The 25,702-nt window shown below is 18.4% G+C and overlaps 1 protein-coding gene across 2 annotated transcripts in view; it reads right to left on the minus strand.

Moving 5' to 3' along the window:
- Positions 1 to 5,600: 5,600 nt before the first annotated feature.
- Positions 5,601 to 25,702, minus strand: part of LOC122714535 (ran-binding protein 9) — a 34,176-nt gene continuing 14,074 nt past the window's right edge. Inside the window, exons 4-9 of one of the 2 annotated variants that reach the window (XM_043935962.1) lie at positions 16,371 to 16,483; positions 15,596 to 16,024; positions 14,778 to 15,095; positions 12,538 to 12,721; positions 6,725 to 7,436; positions 5,601 to 5,857 (exon numbers count right to left, since the gene is read on the minus strand). In XM_043935962.1, the coding sequence (XP_043791897.1) occupies positions 12,588 to 12,721; positions 14,778 to 15,095; positions 15,596 to 16,024; positions 16,371 to 16,483 (994 nt within the window). In that variant the 3' untranslated portion in view covers positions 5,601 to 5,857; positions 6,725 to 7,436; positions 12,538 to 12,587. Of the gene's footprint in view, positions 7,437 to 12,537; positions 12,722 to 14,777; positions 15,096 to 15,595; positions 16,025 to 16,370; positions 16,484 to 25,702 lie in introns of both variants that reach the window. The other variant, XM_043935961.1, reaches the window with a different exon arrangement.

Raw genomic sequence — 25,702 nt, forward strand, 5'->3', positions numbered from 1 at the left:
TTAAACATTGTAAAAAAACATTGTAAATTCAATGTAAATTAAAATTAATTTCAACGTATAAGAATTTAATTAATAATTAATATCGTATTTAAAATATACACAAAAAATTAAAAGCTTGCATTAGCTATAATTTTATCAATGAATTAGTCATTTCTTGTCATAGATGAAGTATAAACATAAACGAGTTTATCAAAAATGGTTTCATTTTGAAATTTCATATCATATAGAATGATTTACCGACTGCACAAAAAATCAATGAGTTTAGTATGCCCTCTACAATTTAAAAGTGAATATAAGAATTATATTCAATCCAATAATCAAAATTGGTAATGAAAACAAAGATAAAATATAATTTCAAATATATTTACAGTTGTATCTATATAATCATCTATATATATATGTAATTCTATATATTATATTATATGAATTAAAAAATTTAACGAATTTTTACACCAAAAATAAGATTTGTATATTAATTTTATTAAATAATTTTATTATTTATTTATTAATTAAAAAATATTTGTACTCGTTTTTTTTGTTTTTTTGTTATAGTATTAATGAAAATATTATCAAATTTGTTTTACAAAAATTTATTTATTATAATTGTTTAATATAATTTTATTAAAATATTTTTAAATATATAATCGAAAATTATATATTTAAAATAATAATTATCTAATTATTCTTTTTAGAAGTTTATCTTCAAAATACTGATTTCAATGATTTTTTAATATATTGTAAAAATTAATATTTTGAATAATTTTTTTTCTGTACATATAATTATCGATCAATTTTAGTTTCCGAAATATTTGCAAAAAAAGATTGCTTTTTTATAGAATTTTGGCTATATGTATACACTCGTAGCAGTATACCTCACTATGTAATTGACATTTATCAATTATTTTATTAATTTATTTTATGCATATAAGTACATCGATGCATTGATAATATTGTTATTGCTCTGGCTATTGCTCTCTAGTTTATAAGAAATAATTGACACCAATCCTTTCAAATAAATAAATCAGCGATGATTATCACGAAAATAATAAGGAAAATAATATTCTAATTTTCTATATAATAATATACAATAATATAGCGTTCACTAATTATTAATATTTATATTATTTATAATTATTTATATTAATAAATTTATATAATCCAAAATAAAATGTTAGTTATATTTTATTTTTTTTTTTAATTTAATTTAGTTTTACTGTTTTAGTTTTTATTGCAGTAAAAATATTTATATCTTTAGATTTTTATGAAAGACTGATATAAATATATATATATATACAATAATATCTTTATTAATAATTAAATAATTGGTAAATCTGTAATTAACAGTCAGATGTTTTTAAAATTATTTTGTAATTAGTCAATTATGTAATTCTATCTCTTTTGATAACAAAAAACAACAAAAATATTTAAACATTAATTTAAAGAAAAATTAAATTCTTATAATTTTGATTTTTTTTATAAAAATATTTTTATCATATTTTTACGATTTTATTGATGAAAATATGACTAAATATAATATAATAATAATTTTTTTTTAAATAATAATAATATAATGATAATAATAATAATATTATGAATATATATAAATATCTCATCATTTTTATTTTTTCTGATTCCTTGTTATGTTTTTTTTATTTCTATCTTTTTATCATTTCTAAATTGTATTTAATTATAATTTTTTTTTTATGATCTAAAAAAAAGTCGACTAATTTCTAAAAAAATTTATAAATTAATATTCAAATTACCGATAACAATCGAAATTATAAAACTTGCTTCATTTTTATAATTGATAGAAATTAATTCTGAAGTATTAGTTATGCAAGCATCATTATATATATATTATATATATATAAATGTATATATATACATAATATACAAATATACATAATTATTCCTATTATATATATCTTAAATTTTAATAATATCAAAATTCATTTCTTCAAATAAAAATATATTTGGTTGTATATTTTATCAATAATTAGCTTTTTTTTATATTTTATATTTTCTAGTTTATTTGTAATCAATCTTTTTTTCAGAAAATTATAAGCAAATATATTGTGTATTATTTTCTTGGCTAGAACAGCATGTTCTTCTTTATACTTTACATATCATTCTTTGTTTTGAAAACTATGCTTGTTTGGAAAACAATTTGGAACACCTACTATATCTTGTTGTTGCCTTTAAATCTTCTTATTTATAAGTAATTGTACAGGAAAATTGTTGTTTGAGAATTTCTAATTTATTGATATACTTAGTAATGAAATTTACGATTTCTTTTTTGTTTGAATACTCAGATCGTGATATAATTCCTTTATGAAATTGGTATGATGCGTTTTAGTTTAAGTTTTAGACTGAAATTTTTGAAATATTTCTATGTTTGAATTGCAATAATTAATGTAACGTTACAAATTTCAAGGATTTAAAAAATACAACTTGTAATTTTTATAATTATTCACAATAGATAATTATTCCTATTAATTATTTCAATTAAAGATTTTTAGATTTAATCAATGATCCATCATAATCCACGAGAAACTAGCTTTTAACCGATTTATCCATTATACATTTGCCGCTACAACATGTTTATAGGACGAATAGATAAGTAGTATCATGCTCATTTTATAAGAATATATGTACATATGTTTTATAATAACAATGTATAGACAAAATTTTATAATAATGGCAATTTTTTATAAATATTTCGAAAAGGAAAGAAAATAACTTTTCTGCAATTTCATCCAAAGTTGATATCATAAAATTTATTCAATCAAAATTAAAAATAAAATTAAATAAATTAATCCACAAGATAAAACTTAATTATACATAACCACTTGATATATAATATTATATAAATTTCAATTATTTTAGATATTTGATTAAATATTAAATAAAAATATATTTAATAAAAATATTTTATTTAAATTCAATTTTTAGTTAATAAAATTAATTTTTTGTCTTAATAGATAACTATAAAGAATCCTTAAATTATTGTATGTAATAAGAAAAAATCATATTTTTTAAATTAATTATTATTTTCAAAAGTAAGAAATTATTTTTGCAATTATAATATATTAAATTTGAGATAAGTGTAAAAAAATTAAAAAAAATATTTTTTATGTAATATCATCGTTTCAGCCAACTGTTTTATAATAATTTCTAAATACAAGAATATACACATTTTAATACGAAATTTTATATTTTGCTTAAGTTTACAAGATAATTTATTTTAAATTTTATTTATAATTTCATATTAAAATGTAATTTTAATTCTAACTACTATGAATATTGCAGTTTTATTCTGCGTTGAATCGATAATATTGGGAGTGACATTAAAATGATAAAGCAGCTCTACAGTCTTCAAATCATAGGATAAAAATTATATATTATATTATAAGAGATCTTATAATTAGCTTGTAATTATGTCTATTTTATATCTCTGCATCTATATTATCATTATTATAAATCTTATTTATAATTGCTGACTCGTTGTATTATATGTATCAAACTTATGTGTATATTAATAATACTTATGTGTATATTAATAATAGACATTTTTAAAGATTTTATAATTCTTGATAGATACAAAACATAGGTAAAAAATTAATGATGCTCTAAAATGGACTTTAATTATAAATAGCTGTTTAAAAAACGTAATATTTACATTATGATCAACATATGGTAAATCAACTATATCGGTATAAACGAATATTAATTATATCAATTAGATAAAATATATAATGGATAATATAGAAATTTTCAATTATAATAATAAAATAAAAAATAAAATAAAAATAATAAAAATTAATAAAATTCTTAATTTAAATATTATAAAAGTTAATGTAAATATTATGTATATATTTATATTTTTTACTAAATAAAACATATATATTTACTTTCAAAGAAAAAATAATTAATACGATAAAGACTAATGTCAATAAATTACGTTAATTATAATAAAAATCAATCAATTCTTAATAAAATAATGTTAATATTCTATTAATACTGATTTGAAGTTAATATAAAATATTATTGTTATAAAAAGAAAAAAATAATATCATTTCCATTATAAAATATATATATTTATTTAAAAAATAAAAAGATGATCATAAAATATTCCTACTATAATGATAAAAATAATTCTATTTTATGGTAAAAATAACTTTATGTAAAAAAAATACAGGGTTTCTGTTGCAATGAATGACAAAAATAAAATTCAATGAATGTCTCCAAATCATACTGTATTATTCGCAATATACTCGCTCTATCTATGGTACAGAAAATGTTTAACACTAAAAATCGATAAATTATATATTTTTTTTATTTTTTTCTTCTTTTAGCGATCATTCCGAATCAATAAATTCAGTCAGACACACTCTCTCATTCTTTCTCTCTTTCTTGCTTTCTTTCATTCTCGAGATCACTCGTTCTTTTAATCGTTCCTCATGCCTGTGTATATGCATGTAGAACGATATGAATGTGCACACACATGTACACAATACACAAAAAATAGTGTACTCTATCATATGTATACACACACATATAAAATTGAATAACAAAATTTTTTCTTTGAAATCTCACGCGTTCATTATTAATTCATACGATATTAATTCTTTCGTTTTTTTCCTTTTTTTTATTTATACACATATACATGTTTATATACTTTTGCATGTATGCATACATATGTATACATGTACATATGTATCATGTATTACATAATAATATAATATACTATGTCGCATATAAAAAACAATTATTTATGATAGAATACAAGATTGTTTTACATTATATGTGTGTGTGTGTGTGTGTGTGTGTGTGTAATTATTTATTGATTTGATAGTTAATAATTGATTTATTTAATTTTTTAATTTTTTTCTTCAGTTTTTCAATTTAATTGAGTGTTCTTTTTGAATCTTCATCGTAATTGTTAATATTATATTATATTTTGTTATATCTTTCTTATTCCATTTTCTACTATTCTTTTTTTCTTTTTTATTATAAACTTCTAGAATCGTTCCCTCTTTTCATAGCCAAAGATCCTTCTTTCGTTATTAATAATTATTAAAATTTATTATCAATTTAAGTGAATATCCTTATGTATTTCTTTTGTTTCCCTTTTTGCAATGTTAAAACAAATTTTAATACAATTCTAATTTTAACGAAATAATTAATTTTGTTTCAAAAAATATAAATTAAATTAAGAAATGACAAATTAAGAAATTCTATGTAATTTTTATTATAAAATGTCATCTTTATTGAATTATGCTAATCGATTTAAGTATACAACCTATGCATTCGAGAGAACAACCATTTTAATTTAGATCTAAATTTTAACATTATGTTAAGTATAAAAATTTTCAACAATTTTTCGCAAACTTAAATTTAAAACTTATTGACTCTAAATTAAATTTTATTTTTATACAATTAAACAATTGTTTTGAAAATGCTATCAAATGCTGAAATATCATTTTTTTTTTTAATTAAAAATAATTTTTGTTAAAGTATTGAATTATTGATATTTTTTTATATTTTAATTAAATTAATTGTTAAAAAGAAATATATAAAACACCGCATATTTTACAACGTTTTATGTAATTATACAACTTTTATTAATTTTCACTGTATAACTGCCATAGTTTTCAATACTTACAATCATTCAGGATCATATATTTCTTCATTTCTATTTCTTTTTTTTTTATTGATTTTGCTCGACAGTTTAACATATTTTTCTTCATTATTTTTATTTTTCTTTTTTATAAAGTTATCTCTTGTAATCACATGGTACATATCACTAATACATAATTTTTTTCTTGCTCCTTTTCTTTTACTTATCCAATCGAACCTAAGACGAGTAAAATCGAAACGAAAATACTTAACGATCATTAATCGGTTATTACAATTCGGAACTATTAATAAATATTTATAAGGCAATTAAAAAAGAGAAAAAAATGAATAAAAAAAAGAAAAAGAAAATAATTTAAAGTTTTGGATTATTGCTTGTTCACGCATTAGTTTCTTTTTTGTTATGAAAATTAAACAAAAATAGAACGATCATTGAATCGGAAATGTGATTCTCATAGCATTTCTAATCTTAATTATGATAATGAAAAGATAATCAAAGAATATTCTTTTTTTATTTGTATATTATTTTTTATGTATGACTTTTATGTTTTCTTTCTTCTTTTCTCCTTTTTTTTTACATATTTTTTATTTTCATTAAAAGCTAACTTGATACAAAAATCGACTCGTTGATGATACGATAAAAAGGTTATCAGGATAATCGATGAAGAATTAATTAATCGTACTTATGTTGACGAAGCTCTTTTCTCGTTAAACTTTTTTGATAAAAAAGGAATGCTAATCTGTCGTCAACAGTTATGCAAAAGAAGATACAATATTAAAAATTTCGTAAAAAAAAAGTCAATTATTAATAAAAATAATAGAATGAACAATAGGGCAATGTATTGAGGATAAAATTCATTTAGAAATACAATATTTGTGAATATTAAATGGAATTAAAATTTTTTAATTAATATTTCAATCAAATATTTATAAGTGATGTAATTAATATAATAAAGATTTAGTCTAAAATTTCAGAAAATCAAATTTAATTGAATAATACAGGAGCAACAAATATGATATCAAACGACAAAAAACTGAAATAAATGTCAAAATAAAGAAAATCAAATGAATGAGGTTAGAAACCCACCTGGAGATTCTCATTGTCTAATGGTCATAAATTAGGCGAAAATATAAAAGCACATCCCATTGCAAAAAACAATTCGGAAACTTGATGGCGATCAATTATGAGAACGAAGGAAAAATATCAAAATGATGATGAATGGCTAAAAAGGGCTAAAAAGAAAAAACGAGAAAAGGGTCGTCTTGGCAGGTGTAGATATCTTCCTCAAATTTATTCGCATTCTCATCACTAAATTTCCTTTGTCTTCAATTATCAATGCCTTCAGAATCACCTTATAGTCAAAAAAATTTCACTTCCAACTTCAAAAATGTATTTATATTATTCTTAAGTTTCTTAACTATCAATGCCATCTAATTCTTTGACTCTTTTTATTATTTACCATTCTTTTCCTATCGTCATTCATGATCTTTAAGATCGATTTTTCTATACTTCAATTCATTATATATCAGTTTTCATATTTTGGCTCTAGAAAACTGAAATTACGTCTATACAATGATCCTTGAATAATCATTGAAGTTAACAATCATACTTATTTTCATTCTCTTTGCTGTAACATCGAGTACTTTTGGTAGGTCTTGTATATGTGTATTATATTATACTCTTGTATATCAATGTAAGAGCTAGAGAGCCAATTGCTAAACTCTAGCTGAAGAGGCACGCGATGTCGCGAAGTTGTTGCTGCAAAAATATAATCTGCTCCACGTTCCGTCTCCACATCCTAAAACAAAAAATAATAATAATATAAATACACGTAATAATAATAATAATAATAATAATAATAATAATATAAATATAATAATATATATAAATATAAATATAAATATAAATATTTCTGATATGATTTAAAATTACATTCAATTTTTTATAAATATAAATTATATATATAATTTATAAATATAATATAATTATTGGATATAAATTTTTTATTAACATATAATTATAAGAAATTAAATGTTTTTAATATAAATCATATAATTTCCATTATAAAAAATAAAAATATTTGATATTATCAGAACAATTCCAGCTAAATGTCAAAATTTATTTTTTATTATTTCATATCATCAATATCAAATGAAATTTTAGAATTTTAATTGATATATTATTTTAATTATAATTAAAAATCAATAAACAAATATTAAAAACTAATTTTAATATATACTACTAATATATACTACTTATATCAACAAGAGTTGAGTTAATTTATTAAAGAATTAATTTGAAGACTTGTAAAATATGATTCAGATTTTTGAATAATTTAATTATTTTATTTAAATTTTTTAATTTGATACAAATTAAATGTGAAATAAATCATTTTTAAAATTTAAGAAAACAAAATGAATTAAAATTAGATTATTATATTCTATGTTGAATAAAAATATTTTTTTATAATATCATAAAAAATATTAAAATAAATTTAATTAAAATTAAATAAACTACATTGTTTAAATTTATGAATTGAAAAATAGAAAAAAAAATTACAGATTACAGAAATTTATTATGTTTTAGTATATTTTGAAATATAAATTATTTTACATAATTTATATTTTCTTGTTATGCATAATAAATTTAGTTAAAAATTAAATAAATAATTTTTTCTAAATTAAAAATTAACTATGTATTCAAGTAATGATGATATTGAAAAATAAACAGAAATTAAAATTGATTAATTTATCTTTTGAGAAATCTATTAATGATTAAAATCCGATTTTTTTGCTTTAGAATATTAAATTTTACTTGTAATTTATTTATCATAGAAATATATAATATTACAATTTATATTTGCAATCATATTTTTATCTTTTTTTAAAATTTAAGAAATTAAATATGAGTGATTAATCAATAGTAGTTTAATCATAGTAGTTTTTTAATAAATAAATAGTTTATAAACATGTATAAACAAAAAATATAAAAAAAATAATGATTTTTGTAATGAATTTTGCATTCATATATTAATATATTAATAATTATTCGTGAGACATCTCTAAAAAGTTTAGGACCAAAACAAATATAAACAATTCCAAATGTTATTATTAAATATCAGTTAAGAATTTTATTTATTATATAAAATAATATAAATAAATATGTAAAATTTATAATATTATACAATTACACACGACGCGATTTGATAAAGAAGAAGATAGAAATAAATCTATCTACATTTTGATTGATAACAAGAACTTAAATTGTTTGTAATTTAATAAATAAATCTTAATTGACATTTTTATTATTAATCTTTATATAATTTTTTATTTTAGCTTTTAGAATCGATCCTTTAAAATATGTCACGAATATGTTTAATTTGAAAAAATTAATATTATTCATTTAAATACTATATCATAATTAATTTTCAAATGAATGATAAAATAATAACTTTCAATTTTCAAAAAAATATAGTAAATTTCGATATTGAAAAAAGATAATGTAAACATAAATCCAAAAACTTTTTAAAACATGAATATATCGAATAATATAGAAACTTTCTTAAAATTTATTTAATCAAATTGTTAAAATCATTATAAATGATTTCCATTTATAATAATATAATCTTTTTATCACTAAAATTGTTGAAAAAATTCCGAATTTTCTTACATGTAATACGATTTTTTTAATGTCATCAAATAATTTCAATCAGATCAACTGTTATTAAAAAGCTAAATTTTTTAGATATTTTATCATCTTTAATCTCTATTAAATGTAGGAAGTTGATTTAACTATTAAACATTTAGAAAAATTAAATATAGAAACTTATTTACTACAATATAAGATATCAATATTAAAATAATTTGTTTTTTAGCTATTAATTTATTATATTATATATAAAAAAATATTACATATAAATATATATACATATATAAATATTATCTTTAATATTAATATAAAAAACATTAATAAAAAAACAATTTTATGAAATTTTATGGAAAATATCTATAAAAAAACTATGATTAATATAAATATTGACAATAAAACATCATTATTACATTAATGTTTAATAGTTTAATGTACTTCAATAATTTCAATATACTTAGATACAATGAAAATTTTTGAAAATTTCATTCATATAAATATTTATTTATATTCATATTATAATTTAAAACAAAAATAAAACAAAAAATCGCATTTTTTAAAAAAATATTTATATTAATTAAGTAAAAATTATTATTATTTTATTTTAATATGTGATATAATCTGATTTATTTATTAATAAATTATATTATTATATATTATATTATTGTATATAATTATAATAATTATAATAAAATATTATTATATATTTTATTATATTATATTATACGTAAAAAAATCTATTCTAGAGATCATTAAGTTTCATAAATTCATATTTATTTATTAAAATTTTGTTAGAAAAAATTTTATTTTATTAAAATTAAATTTATTAGTATCTAATTATATTTTTTTATTTTAATATTTAAATATAAATATTTATAAAAAAATTATATATAAAATTATAATATTTATAAAAAAATATTTTTAAAAAAATTATTATGTGTTATTTACGATAACATATTTAAGTAATATTTAAGTAAATAAAGTATTTCTGTTGTTATATTTTTCTTTTCGTTTTTTTTTTTTTTACATAAAATTTAAAAAAATATAATTTTAATTTCTAATATATAGATATATAATAATTTCATTTTATAACAAAAAAATTATTTTATTTTCATTGATATGTACAAAGTATAACACAATAAAAAAGCAAAATCAAAATCTTAAAATTTACTATCTTTAATCCAAACAATAATTAATTTAAATAATTTGAATATTTTAACGAACTGATAATTCATAAAAAAAATTGTGGAAATGTTTCTATTCAAATTTAGTTTCTCTCTAATCGTTTAGAAAAATTAGATGTAAATAAATGTAATAATTAATATCAAATTAAAAAACTAATAAAATTTAAAACTTAATCGTTAAAATATATTTTAAACTGTCTTTTTTATAATGAGTAAAAATTATTGTATAAATTACTAAAAATATTGTAAAAATTATTAATGTATAAATTACTAAAAATAAAAAATTATATAATATAATAAATTGTAAATAAAATTTTGAAAAAATCATTCACATTTTCTTATAATCAATTAACATATTATATAAATAAAATATTAGAAAAAAACTAGAAATATATAATTTTGAAAATATACACAAACATAATATTTCAAAATTCATTCTTTAATGTTGAATATTGCAATAATTTTATTTTATTTTATTTTATTACGAATTTTATTTTATTACGAATTAAAAATTTTTCACATTCAGAATTTATTAACTGATACAATTCTTTCAAGAGAAAAAAATTTCATAATGTATTTAATTACAAAATTATATTTATATTATATTTACATTGTATTGCATTATTATCGCAGGTATAGAGATAAAACTCTAATTCATGTAAAAAAATTTCATATTTATATTTTTTAATTTCTAATTGCAGCACCACTTATGAATATAGAAAATTAAAAAAAAAATGCAGTTTTGACTTTTTTAACATATAAAAATATAAAATAATATTACATTAAGGTATTAAAAGATTTAATAAGACAATATTGTATTTTAAAACCTCATATAATTTTAGAAAAATATATATAAAATCAAATATATGTAACAATTATATTAGAAAAATTAAGAATTAGATTACATAATTAGTCATACACTCTATTAAAGAGTCATGCATTCTTTCATTCTCATTACAAGATGGATGTAAATGATTATAAATTATATAGAATCATTATCTATATCGGAAATAAAAAATATACAAATATGCAAAAAATCTTCCCATTAAGAATTTAGGGATAATTGATACATCAAAAATATTAATTATTTAGCAATTTTCACAAATCATTACATATGATAAAATTACATGATTTATAATTATAATCAGCCTCTTTTCATATAATAATAACAATATCAATTATAACAATTTAAACATAAATTTATTATTGTCATTCAAAAATTTCATTACAAAACTTCAAGAAACAAAACATAGTAGACTATCATTCGAATCAATTTAATCAGCAAGAAATAATATCAATATTTCAATATTTTAGTTTAGGATTATACGATCATTGAAAAACATAATTTCCATTTTTTAACATTTGCATTATTTTGTAAGGCATTGAAGCTGTTACATGAATTTATTATCATTTATTTATTTTTTTTATTTTACAACATAACATTTAGCATATTTTACAACATGCTATGATATATTAAAAGATGAATATAACGTTCGTTTTTTTCTTTTTTCTTTTAATGTTCGTATGAAAACTGTGCCTTAATTACAAAAGAAAATTATAATAAAACAAACAAGATATCATATTCAATAAAATGTTAAATGTTAATATGTTAAATAAAAATTATTTGCAAAAATCATCACAGAAAATAGAGAATCAATTCAATTAGAAAACATAATAGAATAAGAATGAAAATAAAATAAAATAAGATAAAAACAATGAAAACAACTGATTTTTGAAATGATCAAAATCAGATCAATGATTGAAAATCAAAATGCTTTATTCAATTTACTGAAAAGAAATATTTTATTATGAACAAAAATAAAATAAATAAAATTAAATATTTGTTTGAGCCATAATATATGATCTTATTACAAAGAAATTGATTTTATTATTTTAAAAATGACATAGGACTTTTGTTTCTTTTTCTCTTTTTCTTCAGTGATATAGAACTATAAGACTACAAACCGCGGTTGTTATAGGGCAATTTCTATAACATATGGTAATGCGCGTATCAACTATCCCCAGCTTCTCCTAATCGATGCGTAATGTACGCATAAGAGAATTACTAACCAAACTCGAGCCGGCAGAAGAAGCAGACGTGGCAGCAGAGGTAGGCATCGTCAATATTGAATGATATTGTCTACGACCGCGAAACCGCATGCCCCAAGACCAGCATGAGACATCAATCGTACCAGTTCTCTTGCATGAGACGCGGCCACTTCCAAAGGTGGTCGTCGAGGTAAATTACTCGATTCTAAAAGTATATGATTTTCCATATTATAAAATATAGAGTGTTTTCAATTATAAAATTATATTATTTATTTAAAAAGTAATACAAAGTAATAAAAATAATATATATTTTTTTCTTAAAAATAATATGGATGTAAATAAATATGGATGTTCAACTATTGATGAAAGATTTTTTGTAAGAATTTTGTATTTTCAAAAATTACTATTACTAATATATTATATTATATAATATACTATTACTATTATTATAAAATTCATTATATATTTTAAAAATAAATAATTATATTTAAATATAAGTATATATATTAGCATTCTTTAAAATGTTAATAAATATATATTTTTAGTAATAAAGATTTATAGTTATATAAATTACAAAACACAAACAAGATAGACCATTTGAAAAAATATCTTCTTTTATTTTGGATACTATTAAAGTATTTTTAAAAATAAAAATTAAATAATTCGAAACAATATATATATTTGTTTCTTTCTTAATTATAGTATTTCAATAATTTGTTATCTATGAAAAATATTAACATATTTTTAACAAAAAAATTATTAGTTTAATTGAAATTTTTTAAAATTTATTATATGAAAGACATATTATAAGAAAATATGAACAAATGAGTACTAATATTATTTACATATTATTTGTATTGCAAGATTATAATTCTTTTTGCAACATTACAATTTTTCGTCAAAATATTTTTTAATATTTAACAGTAAATTAAATGTAATGGCAAAATTATTTCAATGAATTGCTCGTGAAAAATTATCATTCTTCATTTTTAAAAAATTATATAATTTCAAAAAGAAAACAAAATTGATTATATATTTAATTATGTATTTATATTAAATATTATTTATATTAATTATTATTTATATTAAATAAGATATTTTTTTTACAATTTTTCTAGTCTTGTAAAATAAAAGCGAATAAAAGATAATCAAACAAAAAAATAAATCATAATAAAATAATATATTAATAAAAATAGAATTATGATATAATCTAATAAAATAGTTAAATTATCACTATAAAATGCTTATATTCATATAGATTATAAAACATATAGAAAAATAATTTAATAAAATAATTAATATAAATTATATAAATAATATATAAATTATATAATATTTGAATATAAATTACAAATTATAGATAAAATATAATACAATATAATCAAATTAAAAAAATTGATAGTAAATTAATAGAAATTGATTATTATTAATAAAAATTTAAAATTGTGAATAATCAAATAATTTTTTAGAGTTTAAAAAAAACTGAAAAATTAGAAATAAAATAATCAAATAATTTCCATATATGATTAAAATAATAGAAATTAATAGAAATTATTAATAGAAATTAATAATAGAAACTAAAAATTACAAAAATGTTAAATCAAAGAGATTAGAAAATAATAGATAAAATATAAATAGTAATGAGATATTCAAAGAAGAATGATTGAATAATTCAATAAAATAACTTCATTTATAAATAAAATAAATAATTATTAAGATCTAAGTAAGAAATCATTTCATCACAAAAGATTTATTATAATTTGAACTAGAAAATTATTAAAAAATTAATTAAAATAAAAATATGAATTAATATTGAATTAAATTAATATAAAAATTTTAGAATTGTTTATTTACATATAATTTTATTTTTATATTCAAATACATATTACAAATTATTAAATAATTGCTATCTTATAAAATTTCAATATGTTATATTGCTATCTTAAATAAAAGATAAAAAAATAAATAAATCATTTGATATTTTTTTTTAAATTTAATTAGTAATTATATTTTTGATTAAATATTTTTAATTATGTTTCTTTAAAATTTCATTTTAAAAATTATAATATATTAATAAAATGTAAATGATTTTTAAAAAAATGATTTTATCATAAAAACAATAATTAAATAAATATAAGCAATAATTTTGCAAATAATTTCATAATTTATTTTATTCTATAATGTTACCTTGCCCTTCTATGTTACATATAAAATATGCAAATAAATACAATATAATCAATAAATTACAATGATTCGCTTACCGAGTATGGCAGAATTAAGTCTTGCACAAACAGTTTCCCTTTGTTGAGGATCAAGTTGCCAACCAACTGGTGAATTCCATGGATTTGCATAAGCTAGAAGACTGAATGCATCTTGAAGCATCTTTTTATTGCTTTCATTTTTTCCGTGTTGTTGTCGCAAATGTATCGATTGAGAATATAATTGTCTTCCAAATTCCAACATTTTTTCAATTGCCTGTTTATCACCGCCACAAAGTTGTTTTTTGTTATTCTTATTCGATATATTCTCCATATTACAATTACCATTTTGTTGTTGAATTTGACTAACATTGTTGGTTTCTGGTGACATATCAAAATTTATTTTAGAAATCATTTTAAAATTATATTTTAAATAATATTTAACAAATATAACAAAAATTGTTATTTAAAGTTATTTATTTCTGCTTAAATATTTCACAAATAATTGAATATTTATATCATCATTTATATTAAATATTTATTTATATTAAATATAAAATAATATTTTAGATATATATATTCTTAAGAATTCTTATAATTTTCAAAATAGAAAAATAAATAAAATATTATAGAGATTTTCTTGATTTATTAATAAAGTAAATGAAAACATTGATTAAATTTAAATGTCTTATATATTTAGAATAATATCTTTTAAACACTGCGTTTGAATAACAAATGGATTATTTAAAGGAATTATTTTGTGAAGTTTCAGATTATAGAGTTTTTAATCTATCTCAACTTTTCGAAAAATTTATCACTTCTTAGTTTCTTCTAACAATTTAATAAACGCGATTAATAAAAATAACTCAATAATATCTCACCCATGTCGACATCTTCTCCATTTTGACATTTGTATCCATTGGTATTCAAATCGTTATTTTGATAACCATTTTCAGTATTACTTTTCATACCATTTATGACATTTTCTTCCATATCTACATCATTTTCAATTTGTCCATTAACTAATTGTTGTTCAGTAGAACCATTCATAGCGTTGTTCATATTCATTTCCTCGATGTTGCTATTCATTGAGGATTTCGTATAAGCCTTCGTAGACTGTATAACACTAGTTTGATTAATATTGGAATTTTGAGTAATTTCGGAGTCACTACCATTCACCATTTCAACAAATTGTCGACATTTAAGAGCAAAAAGAAGATTTGGATCTCGTTCGAGGAGACCTGGATACAATCGACTGGTTAATTCTATTGCTTCCCCCATTCTGCCTGCCAATACCAATTTCAAAATTTCTGAAATAAAAAATGTTATATATATTACATATAATATTTTATATATGTAATTAATAATAAAGAAAAATATATAATATATACAATTATCAATATATATATATATATATATATATATATATTTGATAATTTTTAATAAAATAAAATTCTTTGTATCATTTTGTATTATAAAATTTTAGTATAATTAGTTTTTAAAATGTATTAAATATATCTATTTTATTTATTATATCACAATGAATCTATTATATCAAATAGTTTTAATAAAAAATATTCAAAATTATTAGTTCAATGCAATTATTTTTTTAATTAAATTAATAAAAAATATTGAAAATGATTATTATGTACTTACTTTGTCTATTTTTAATGGAATTAAGATCTTCTTCAAATCCTTGACCAGTACTATTGGCAAATGCCTCGGCAGTAGCACAATAACCGTGATGGACTAAATATGTTGACACCATTCTGAAGAAAATAATAAAAAATTTCTAAAATTTATTATATAAGAAACAATAAAAATTTTTCAAATAAAAAATTATTTTTTTTATTTTTTTTGTTGTATGTATTTGAAATAATATAGATTTTTATTTAAATTATTTTCTTTTTTAAAAAAACTGATTATAAAATTCAATTGAAAACATAAATAATTTATTAAAGCATCTTTCATCCAATACATACAATAAAAAAGAATTTAACAAAATTGAATTAGCTAAATGATTTATTTAAACAAGAATAAATAAAATTTATTCTAATAGAATTTCTTATAGAATATTGGATCTTTCATAATATTATTGGAATTGAATATTGGATATCTTTCTAATAGAATATTGGATTTACAAAAATGAATTGCTCAAACAATAACAGTATTAAAATATGAAAATCCATATATTAAAATTTAGAAATCGTATTACAATGTTGATATTGATTTATTATATTGAATTATTATGAACCAATACATATATAAAGATATTTATATTTATTTATAATAATAAATTTTATATGTAAATAAAAATATATTAGTTAATAGAGTTTTTATAATAAAAAAATATAATAAATTTTATCTAAATAAAAATATGCTAATTAATAGTTGAGAAGAATGTAATATTTCATCACGATTATTGTGTACATAATGATTTAATTCAAAGATTTTCTGTTACAGTTGAAAATCTTAAAGAAGATTTAAATATACATACGTAAAAATATAGTTCAAATCATTTTAATAATTCAATTACTTTGGGAATCATTTGTGTAATTTATATAATGTTAAACAATTACAAATTTATTAAAATTTGACAACAATAAGAATAAATATATTTATATTATTCTGTAAATTTAGAATATTTTCCTAAATAATGCTATTTTAAAAGTAAAGTGATTATAGTAGATATATTAATAATATACCAAATCTTAAATTATATTAGAATTATATTATTTATTCGAAATATAGTAAATAAGTATAAGTCAGATAATTCTTTTTGTTACAAATAAATAAAGAAATATACATAATATAATGTTAAAACATTTTTTATTTTATCTTTAACTATAATAAATGCATTTATATATTTATTTTTCATTTCTGAGAAATACATTACAATTTGTGAAAAACTTTAAAAAATTATGATTTACTTAAAAGAAGTTTCTTTCAATTCAGATTATTAATTAATTTTAATAATTATTAAAAAAAATTATAAAATTTTGAAAATATATAGAATATATTTAGGTTTAATATACAAAGTGTCTTAAAATATTGAACAAATGTTTGGGACATATAGAATATATATATTATCACTAGATTTACTGAATCCGTCAATTTGATGGATTTTCGATTTTATGCTTAAAAATTCTGAACATGCAAATATTATTCTTTACATATTGGTTTTTAATGATATAATGCAGTAAATGTATATTTCTACTCATTTTCTCTGGAATTTATATTTTATTATTTTTAGATATTGTATATCTATATTTACAAAAATCCCTCAATTTGACGAGTTAATTTATATAGATCAATTATTGCGAAATAACAAAAATGAAATAACAATGAATACCAAGCAAATAATGATTGTTTAACAATAAATATATGATCAAAATTATTTACAATTGTGATGATAACAAATAATCCCTTTAACGATGAATTTTGCAGAGAAAAGATTTTTATAAATAAATCTGTTTTATTATTTTATAAAACAAATAGATCCACATGAGAGATAATTTCAACAGTGCGTTTTGAAAAAAATAAGTGCTATTTGGAAGCTTAGCAAAAATTTATTTTTATAATTGAAGATTTAAATTTTTCAAAGTATTTTCAAAACCTACCCAAAAAAAAATATTTTTTACATTATATTTATATTTTACCTATTTAACTAATAATATCTATGGTTTAATAATATCTATTATGGGCAAGTCTTCAAAAGATATTGCATTAATAAAAAAGAATAATAAAAAGAATAAAAAGAATAACCAGCATAAATGAAGATTTGGATCGGATTCTGATATTCGGAACGAATTATACGAAAGCGTGGAAGAATTTAACAATATCAACGAAATTGAAGAATTCTGACGACAGGAAGAATGAAAATTATCGCAATACATATCGTAAAAAAAAAAAGAATGTGTATTATTTCAGATATTAAAAGCGAAAGTGAAATAAAGGATGCTGATAATGAAGAAAATATTGTGAAAGCAGGATCTCGTAGATGGCTCCTTCACATATTTTATAATTGTTTTTATTGTTATTATTTTATTGTTATTATTATTTATTGTTTTTATTGTTATATTTTATTGTTATTATTATTTATATTATTATTATTTATATTATTATTTGGCAACCATCAATGCCTAGATATTGTACAAAGAGATCACTGGAATAAACATATTTCGAAAGAATTTTCTCTTTCAATTAGACTCATGGGCAATGACCATCACGACAAACAAAATACCAGCTTCAATTCATTGTCTGGGATTTAACTATATTTGCATTAAATCTAACAAGTATATATGCGGAAAGTGTACATCCAAGATAAAGTTTACATGTAAAAAATATATTAAAGTAAATAAAAATCTATAGATTTAAAATAAATAATTTACAAAAAAAATTGCAATTTAATATACCCGTCAAAAAAATGGATTTCAATAAAAAGAAGGTGTATAGTCAATGTTCATAAATCTAGTGTTTATCTAGTTATTAAATATATAATAATATATAATATTTTATATATATATATATAGAATCTCTTTGAAAGATCGATTTTAAAAATCAAAACAAAGAAAATTTAATATACAAAAGTATTAATTGAAACTTATTTATTAAAATATAAACAATTTAAATTTGTGTTAGATAAAACAAGGCGATAAAACAAGATAATGCGATAATATAACAAAGATAGATCTTAATTATAGATTTTAATAGATTTTAATAGATTTTAATCATTTAACATAAATTTGAATTATAAACTTAATAAATAAACTTAATAAATAAACTAAAATAAATAACTTAATAAATAAATCTGAATTGACATTTTTGTTTATAATACATATTAATTTTTATATTTATTTTGATTCTCTGAAAATATTCCATGAATATGTTAACATTATAATATTAACATTATATAATTATCTGAACATCTTCCACTTATGCCAAATAAATGAAACATAAAATATATATAAAATAAATAATATATATATATATATATTTTATATATATATAAATATATATAAAATATATATAAAAAAAATAAATATAAAATAAATTCTGCAACATTATCATATCAGACATATTTGTTTGTATATATTAGAGTAGTTTTCATTGTATTTTATTTTGAAATAACTTAAATACTTTGAAATAATTTAAATAAATATAACTCATGACACTTATTCTATCATTTGAAATTTTTTCAAGAGGCTTATATATTATACAATCGAAAATTTGAATATCCATAGAAGTTACAGAATAGATTTTATGTTTTTTGAAACTCATTATATATGAACTACTTCATATGTAAGTATATATTTGTTATTGAATGAAATTTTTCTAATCAAAAATAATAGGCATGATATAATTCATAATTAGCTATAGTTAAGAAACTTTTCTACAACAAGTAATCAAAATTTAATAGTATTAATTTTAATACTATTAGTATTAAATTTAATAATAATATTTTGATAATATTTGTAATAATTTGATTACAATACTACACAATATACTCGACTTATAATATTACAATTATAAAAAATTTCCATCGTATAAAAATATATGCAATTTAATAATTGTGTCGTACATTTAAATTGACTTTACTATAACTTTCTTATTACTTTTTTTATGATTTTGCAATTATTAAACTATAATTAGTATTTTCTTATATAGTTCTATTATTTAGAAATTTTATATCTACTTTATTTTCTGCTAGTTTAATTGATGAACAAGTCCATGAGAAATTTCCATGAGAAATATTCAGTTAGCAATCATCTGATTTTCATGAATTATAATTTATAAATAATTAATATAATTTACAATACAAATATACATGCTAAATGTTTTAATTTTTATTTTATTTTTATTTATTTATATTCTATCTTTTCATAATTGGTGAAATTTGTCAAATAAGCAATTTGTGAATGAAGTTTAATTAATTAGAAAAAAATTAAAAATAATACAATTATATAAAATAATTATAAGCAAAAATTTTTCTTATTATTAAAATTCTTTTATGTAAAGTCAATTTTTTATTTATGTAATAATAATAATTATTTATGTAATAAATAATAATTATTTATGTAAATAATATAAAATAATCGGCGTAATGTTTAAATAGTTATGAAACAGTATAATATTTTCTTTAATATTAACTTATATTTTAATTTAATATTAAAAAAATTCAATATTAAGTCATCTCATAAATTCAGCTCTTTTCTATTATAATATATTTTAAAGAAAAATTTGAAAGAAAAATTAATAATATTTGTACATATTATGCAAAAATATAATTATTTTTTATATAATATATATATATATATATATATATATATATATATATAATATAATAATAAATAAATAATAATAATAATTTGTAATAAATTTCTCTATCACTTTTACATAATTTTTGTCATAATATTATATTATGAAAAAAATATTCTGATTTTCTTTTTCTTTTGCAAGGCTAGAATATTTTATTGCCATTTTTAATTTATCTAATTGGATACATTATATTCATTATATTCAAAATATATTCAAAATAATTAACAACATTCAATTAACAACAAAATTAATAATTTACTGAAAATATTCAAAATATAAAATTGTATAAACAAAATCACAAAACAAATTTATGAACAAATGAAAAAGAAATGTTAACTAGATTATTCATTTCAATAAATAATAATAATAATCTAATAATAATAATTTATAAAATTATATTTTTATATATAATTATATTATATATTTATATTATTATAATAATATTATATTATAATAATTATATTTAATACTTTATTTTTATAATTTATAAAATTACAATTTATAAATTATATTTTAATATGCTTTTTTTTATAAAGTATATTAAAAACATTATTAACAATCTAATATTATATTTTATCATGCAGCGAATGTAAAAATTTATCATGTAATAAAATGAAAAAATTTTTCAATTGTTGAGAAATAGTTAAATTAGATTATATTCGAATACTTAATATTTAATTTACTTAATAAAAGAAATATTTAAAAGATATTATTTGTGTTAAAAAATAAATAACACTGTATCAAAACTATTCAAACCAAAGATTTTCCTTAAAGAACATATTTTAAAAAAAATTATTATTCGCTTATAATTATAATTTATATAATTTATAAATCTAATTAATTCTAAAATAATTTTATTATTTGATAAATCTAATTAAAATAAATAATATTTGCTTTAAAATTTTTTTATCTTTTATATTTTGCAAATAAAATAAAATATTTTTTTAAGGCTTTTTTAAGAATTTGTAAAGCTTATTTTTAATCCATTATTATAAATTAATCCATTATTATAAATTTAAACAAAAAAATATATTTTGTATTAAATAATTACATATACTACACATATTCTCAAAATTTCATAATTTTTTGAATTACTGAATTGAAGAACTTAATATGTCACTGAATGATCTTTCCATATTTCTTATAGAATAATTTTTGTGAAACACAAAAGTAACACTATTTTGAATATATAATGAATTGAGAAATATATAAATATTTTGAAAACCATTATAACATAACATGAAAAAATATATAATTAATTAATTAATTAAGGAAGACACATTTAATCGTGACGATATATTTAATAAATTTAAAAAACAATGTAAAAATTATCATAGTTTAAACTAAATATTTTTTACTAATATATTAAATATTCTTATAACTAACATCAAATCGTTTTTTAACTAATATTCATATGTATATTTTGCATAAATTAATAAAAAAAAATTCTATAAGTTATTAATATTAGCATTCGATGTACACATATTATTGTTTTATGTAAAAAATTTTCTGCGTAGTTTATTCTTTATATATTTAATGTACTGATATTATAATGTTACAATTTTAACTTTTATATATTAGGATGTCCCATAAGTTTTTTTCTTTTTTTTGATACGAAATAAATACATGGTATTTGTTGTTTAAGGTTAATTAGAGGCGTTATATATGAACCGTTCTACTTTATCATCTTCCATCTCTCAGGAAGCTTCATTATTCTCTTTTTCCAAAATTGTTGCGCTTTATTTGCAAAATATTTCTCGAAGTGCGTTTTTATTTCGCTTACAGATTTTTTTAAGGCTTTTTTAAGAATTTGTAAAGCTTATTTTTAATCCATTATTATAAATTTAAACAGAAAAATATATTTTGTATTAAATAATTACATATACTACACATATTCTCAAAATTTCATAATTTTTTGAATTACTGAATTGAAGAACCATTTATCATGGAGATAATTTTTTAATAACAGGAACAAGTAATAGTCGGATAGAGCAAGATCTGGGGAGTAGATGCGATCCCAGTAGAGCATCCCAATTAAATTGTAACAGCTTTTCTGTTACAATCAATGCAACATGTGGTTTTGCATTGTCGTGATGGCCTCATTGGTTCACCAATTTTGATCGTTTTTCTGCTATAGTATGTTTCAATTTATCAAGCTGATTGCAATATTTTCCAAAATTGGTTTAGAAATGGTTTCACTTTGAGAAAGGAGTTTATAGTAGACTACATCTTTCCAATCTCACCAAATGGATAAAAAAATTTTCTTCGGGTAAAGTCTAGGTTTCGCGACAATTGAATTCTTCTATTGTCCTTAAATCAAGTGCATTTTCGATGCATATTTTGATATTTGAAAATTCAAGTTTCACCTCCAATGACAAGCCTCTTTAAAAAAGAATTTCTTTCATGTCGCTAGAGAAGGAAATCGTACATAGAGACACGGTTCATAAAGTCGATCTCTGTCTCTCAATAGTTGTGGAATCCAAACTTTACATCGCTTGATATATTTCATCTTGATCAAGTGATTATTTACCTGGAAATGTTAGTGGCATCCACTATCTCTTGCATATTATATCGCGAATTTTCAACGAGCATGGTCCGTATTGATAAAGTCCATATTCGTCGTTGCTGAGCGGCTGCTGCGACCTTCATCTTTCAAATCAAAATTGCCAGTTCTAAATCTCTTAAACCAATTGCGGATGGTCGTAATAGTTTTTGTAGCATCACTCCCGTAAATAGTATAAATCTTGTCTGCAATACTATCACCTTGCATTTATACTATCACCTTTTTTAGAGTAATAAAGCATAACATGCTGCAAATGCTTCTTTTGACTATTCATATTGAACGGTATAGAAAAAAGTTTTAAAAGAGATTGTCACCAACGAAACGTACTTTAAAAGCTCTGGAATGACTGGAATTGATGCCATAAATAGCTAATAATATAGATAATCCTGCATATTCAAAAATAACAGTTAAGGTCATTCCTAACATGGTGCAAAAGAAATTTATGGGACACTCTAATACTATTTCAGTTTCCTAAATTTCAACATAGAATCAATATAGGAAATAATTTAGACTTAATATCAATTATTTATTAAAAAATGATTTTCAATACAGTAAATAATAGAATTAGTTTTATTATCTAACTTATTGTGTAAAATGTGAAAAATTGCATGACATCCAAAAAATTATATGTTATCCAATTAAATCAAAACTACCATTCATTAAAAAAAACAGATGAATACATAGAATAAATTACGCAGAAAAATCATATAAACAATAATATCATGCAATATACAACGAACACTAATGTAAATAGCTCATCAAATTTAGCTCAATATCTTAGATTTTAATATTGGTTTGCGCAAAATATATAAATAAATAATATTTTGAAAATAATTTGAGCTACAAAAATATTTAATGAAAAATATAGATTCTTAAAAATAAAAATAATAGAAAAAATAAAAAATAAAAATTTTTATTTAAAAAATGAAATGTTAAAAATTAAATCTTTATAAGATTTTACAAATTTAACGCGAAGTTAAACATATCATTACGGTATCTCAAATCATACTTAATACAATACATATACAATCATACTCAATCAAAATTTATCTAAAATATTTTTTTGTATCAAGCATAATTTATGAAATATTTAAACATTTTCATATGAAATGAACACACAATAACAAAATTCAAATATCAATTTCAATCATTAAAAATTCAAATATCAAATTCTTTTAGGAGCTTAACTCAAGAAATATATTTTTTATACTGAAAATTATTTGCTTATAGACTATTAAACTATGAAACAGAAATGTATTGATAAAAAAAAGTAATATCTTTAAAAAAAGCTTCTTAATTTCTTTCATAAACAAATTTCTAAAAATAAAAAAGAAGAGAAAAGAAAGAAAGACAGACAACAAAAACGAAAACAATTTTCTTTATATTCATATATTCATAGCTCACCATATGTGATATTATATTGTATTTGTAATATATTTTATAATTCTAATTTATTCAACAATATTTCAATAACAATAACAATATTTCATTTCTATTCTTTAATGTATGCATAATATTACTTATTTGCAATCAATATTAAATTAAAACAAAGTTTTTTCAATTTTCTATTAATTGCGGACGAAATTTTAAATTCGAATTTAATCAATTTGAAAGATAAAAAATGAATTCGTTTGCATAAATAATTATACAATAATATAATTGATATTAGTATTATTAATATAATAAATTAGTATTATTAATATAATATTATTATTAATGTATAATTAAATAATTAATTGAACTTATTATTAGAACTACATAATTTCAAATAGATATTTAAAAATTTTATTTTATTGATTATGTAAATTTTATTGTTTATTAATTATGTAAATAAATGATTGAAATTTATATGAAAGCTAAAGCAAATTTAAAAATTATCTATTAAAAAGTAAAAATTAAATTTAAATAAAAATTATACATTATGTATTTAATATGTATTTAATATGAATACAAAAATTAAATTTTATCAATAATTTTTAAATAATTTTTACATAATTCAGATTCCTTCAGATCAGAAGTACCACAGAAATAAAAATTAATTTTTTTAGAAATTAAAAAGATTATTTTTTGCAAAAGATTAAAAATAATGCAATTAACATACAAAAAT

The sequence above is a fragment of the Apis laboriosa genome, unplaced genomic scaffold (genome assembly GCF_014066325.1).
Source record: "Apis laboriosa isolate Shangri-la unplaced genomic scaffold, ASM1406632v1 scaffold30_cov140, whole genome shotgun sequence".
NCBI lineage: Eukaryota > Metazoa > Arthropoda > Insecta > Hymenoptera > Apidae > Apis > Apis laboriosa.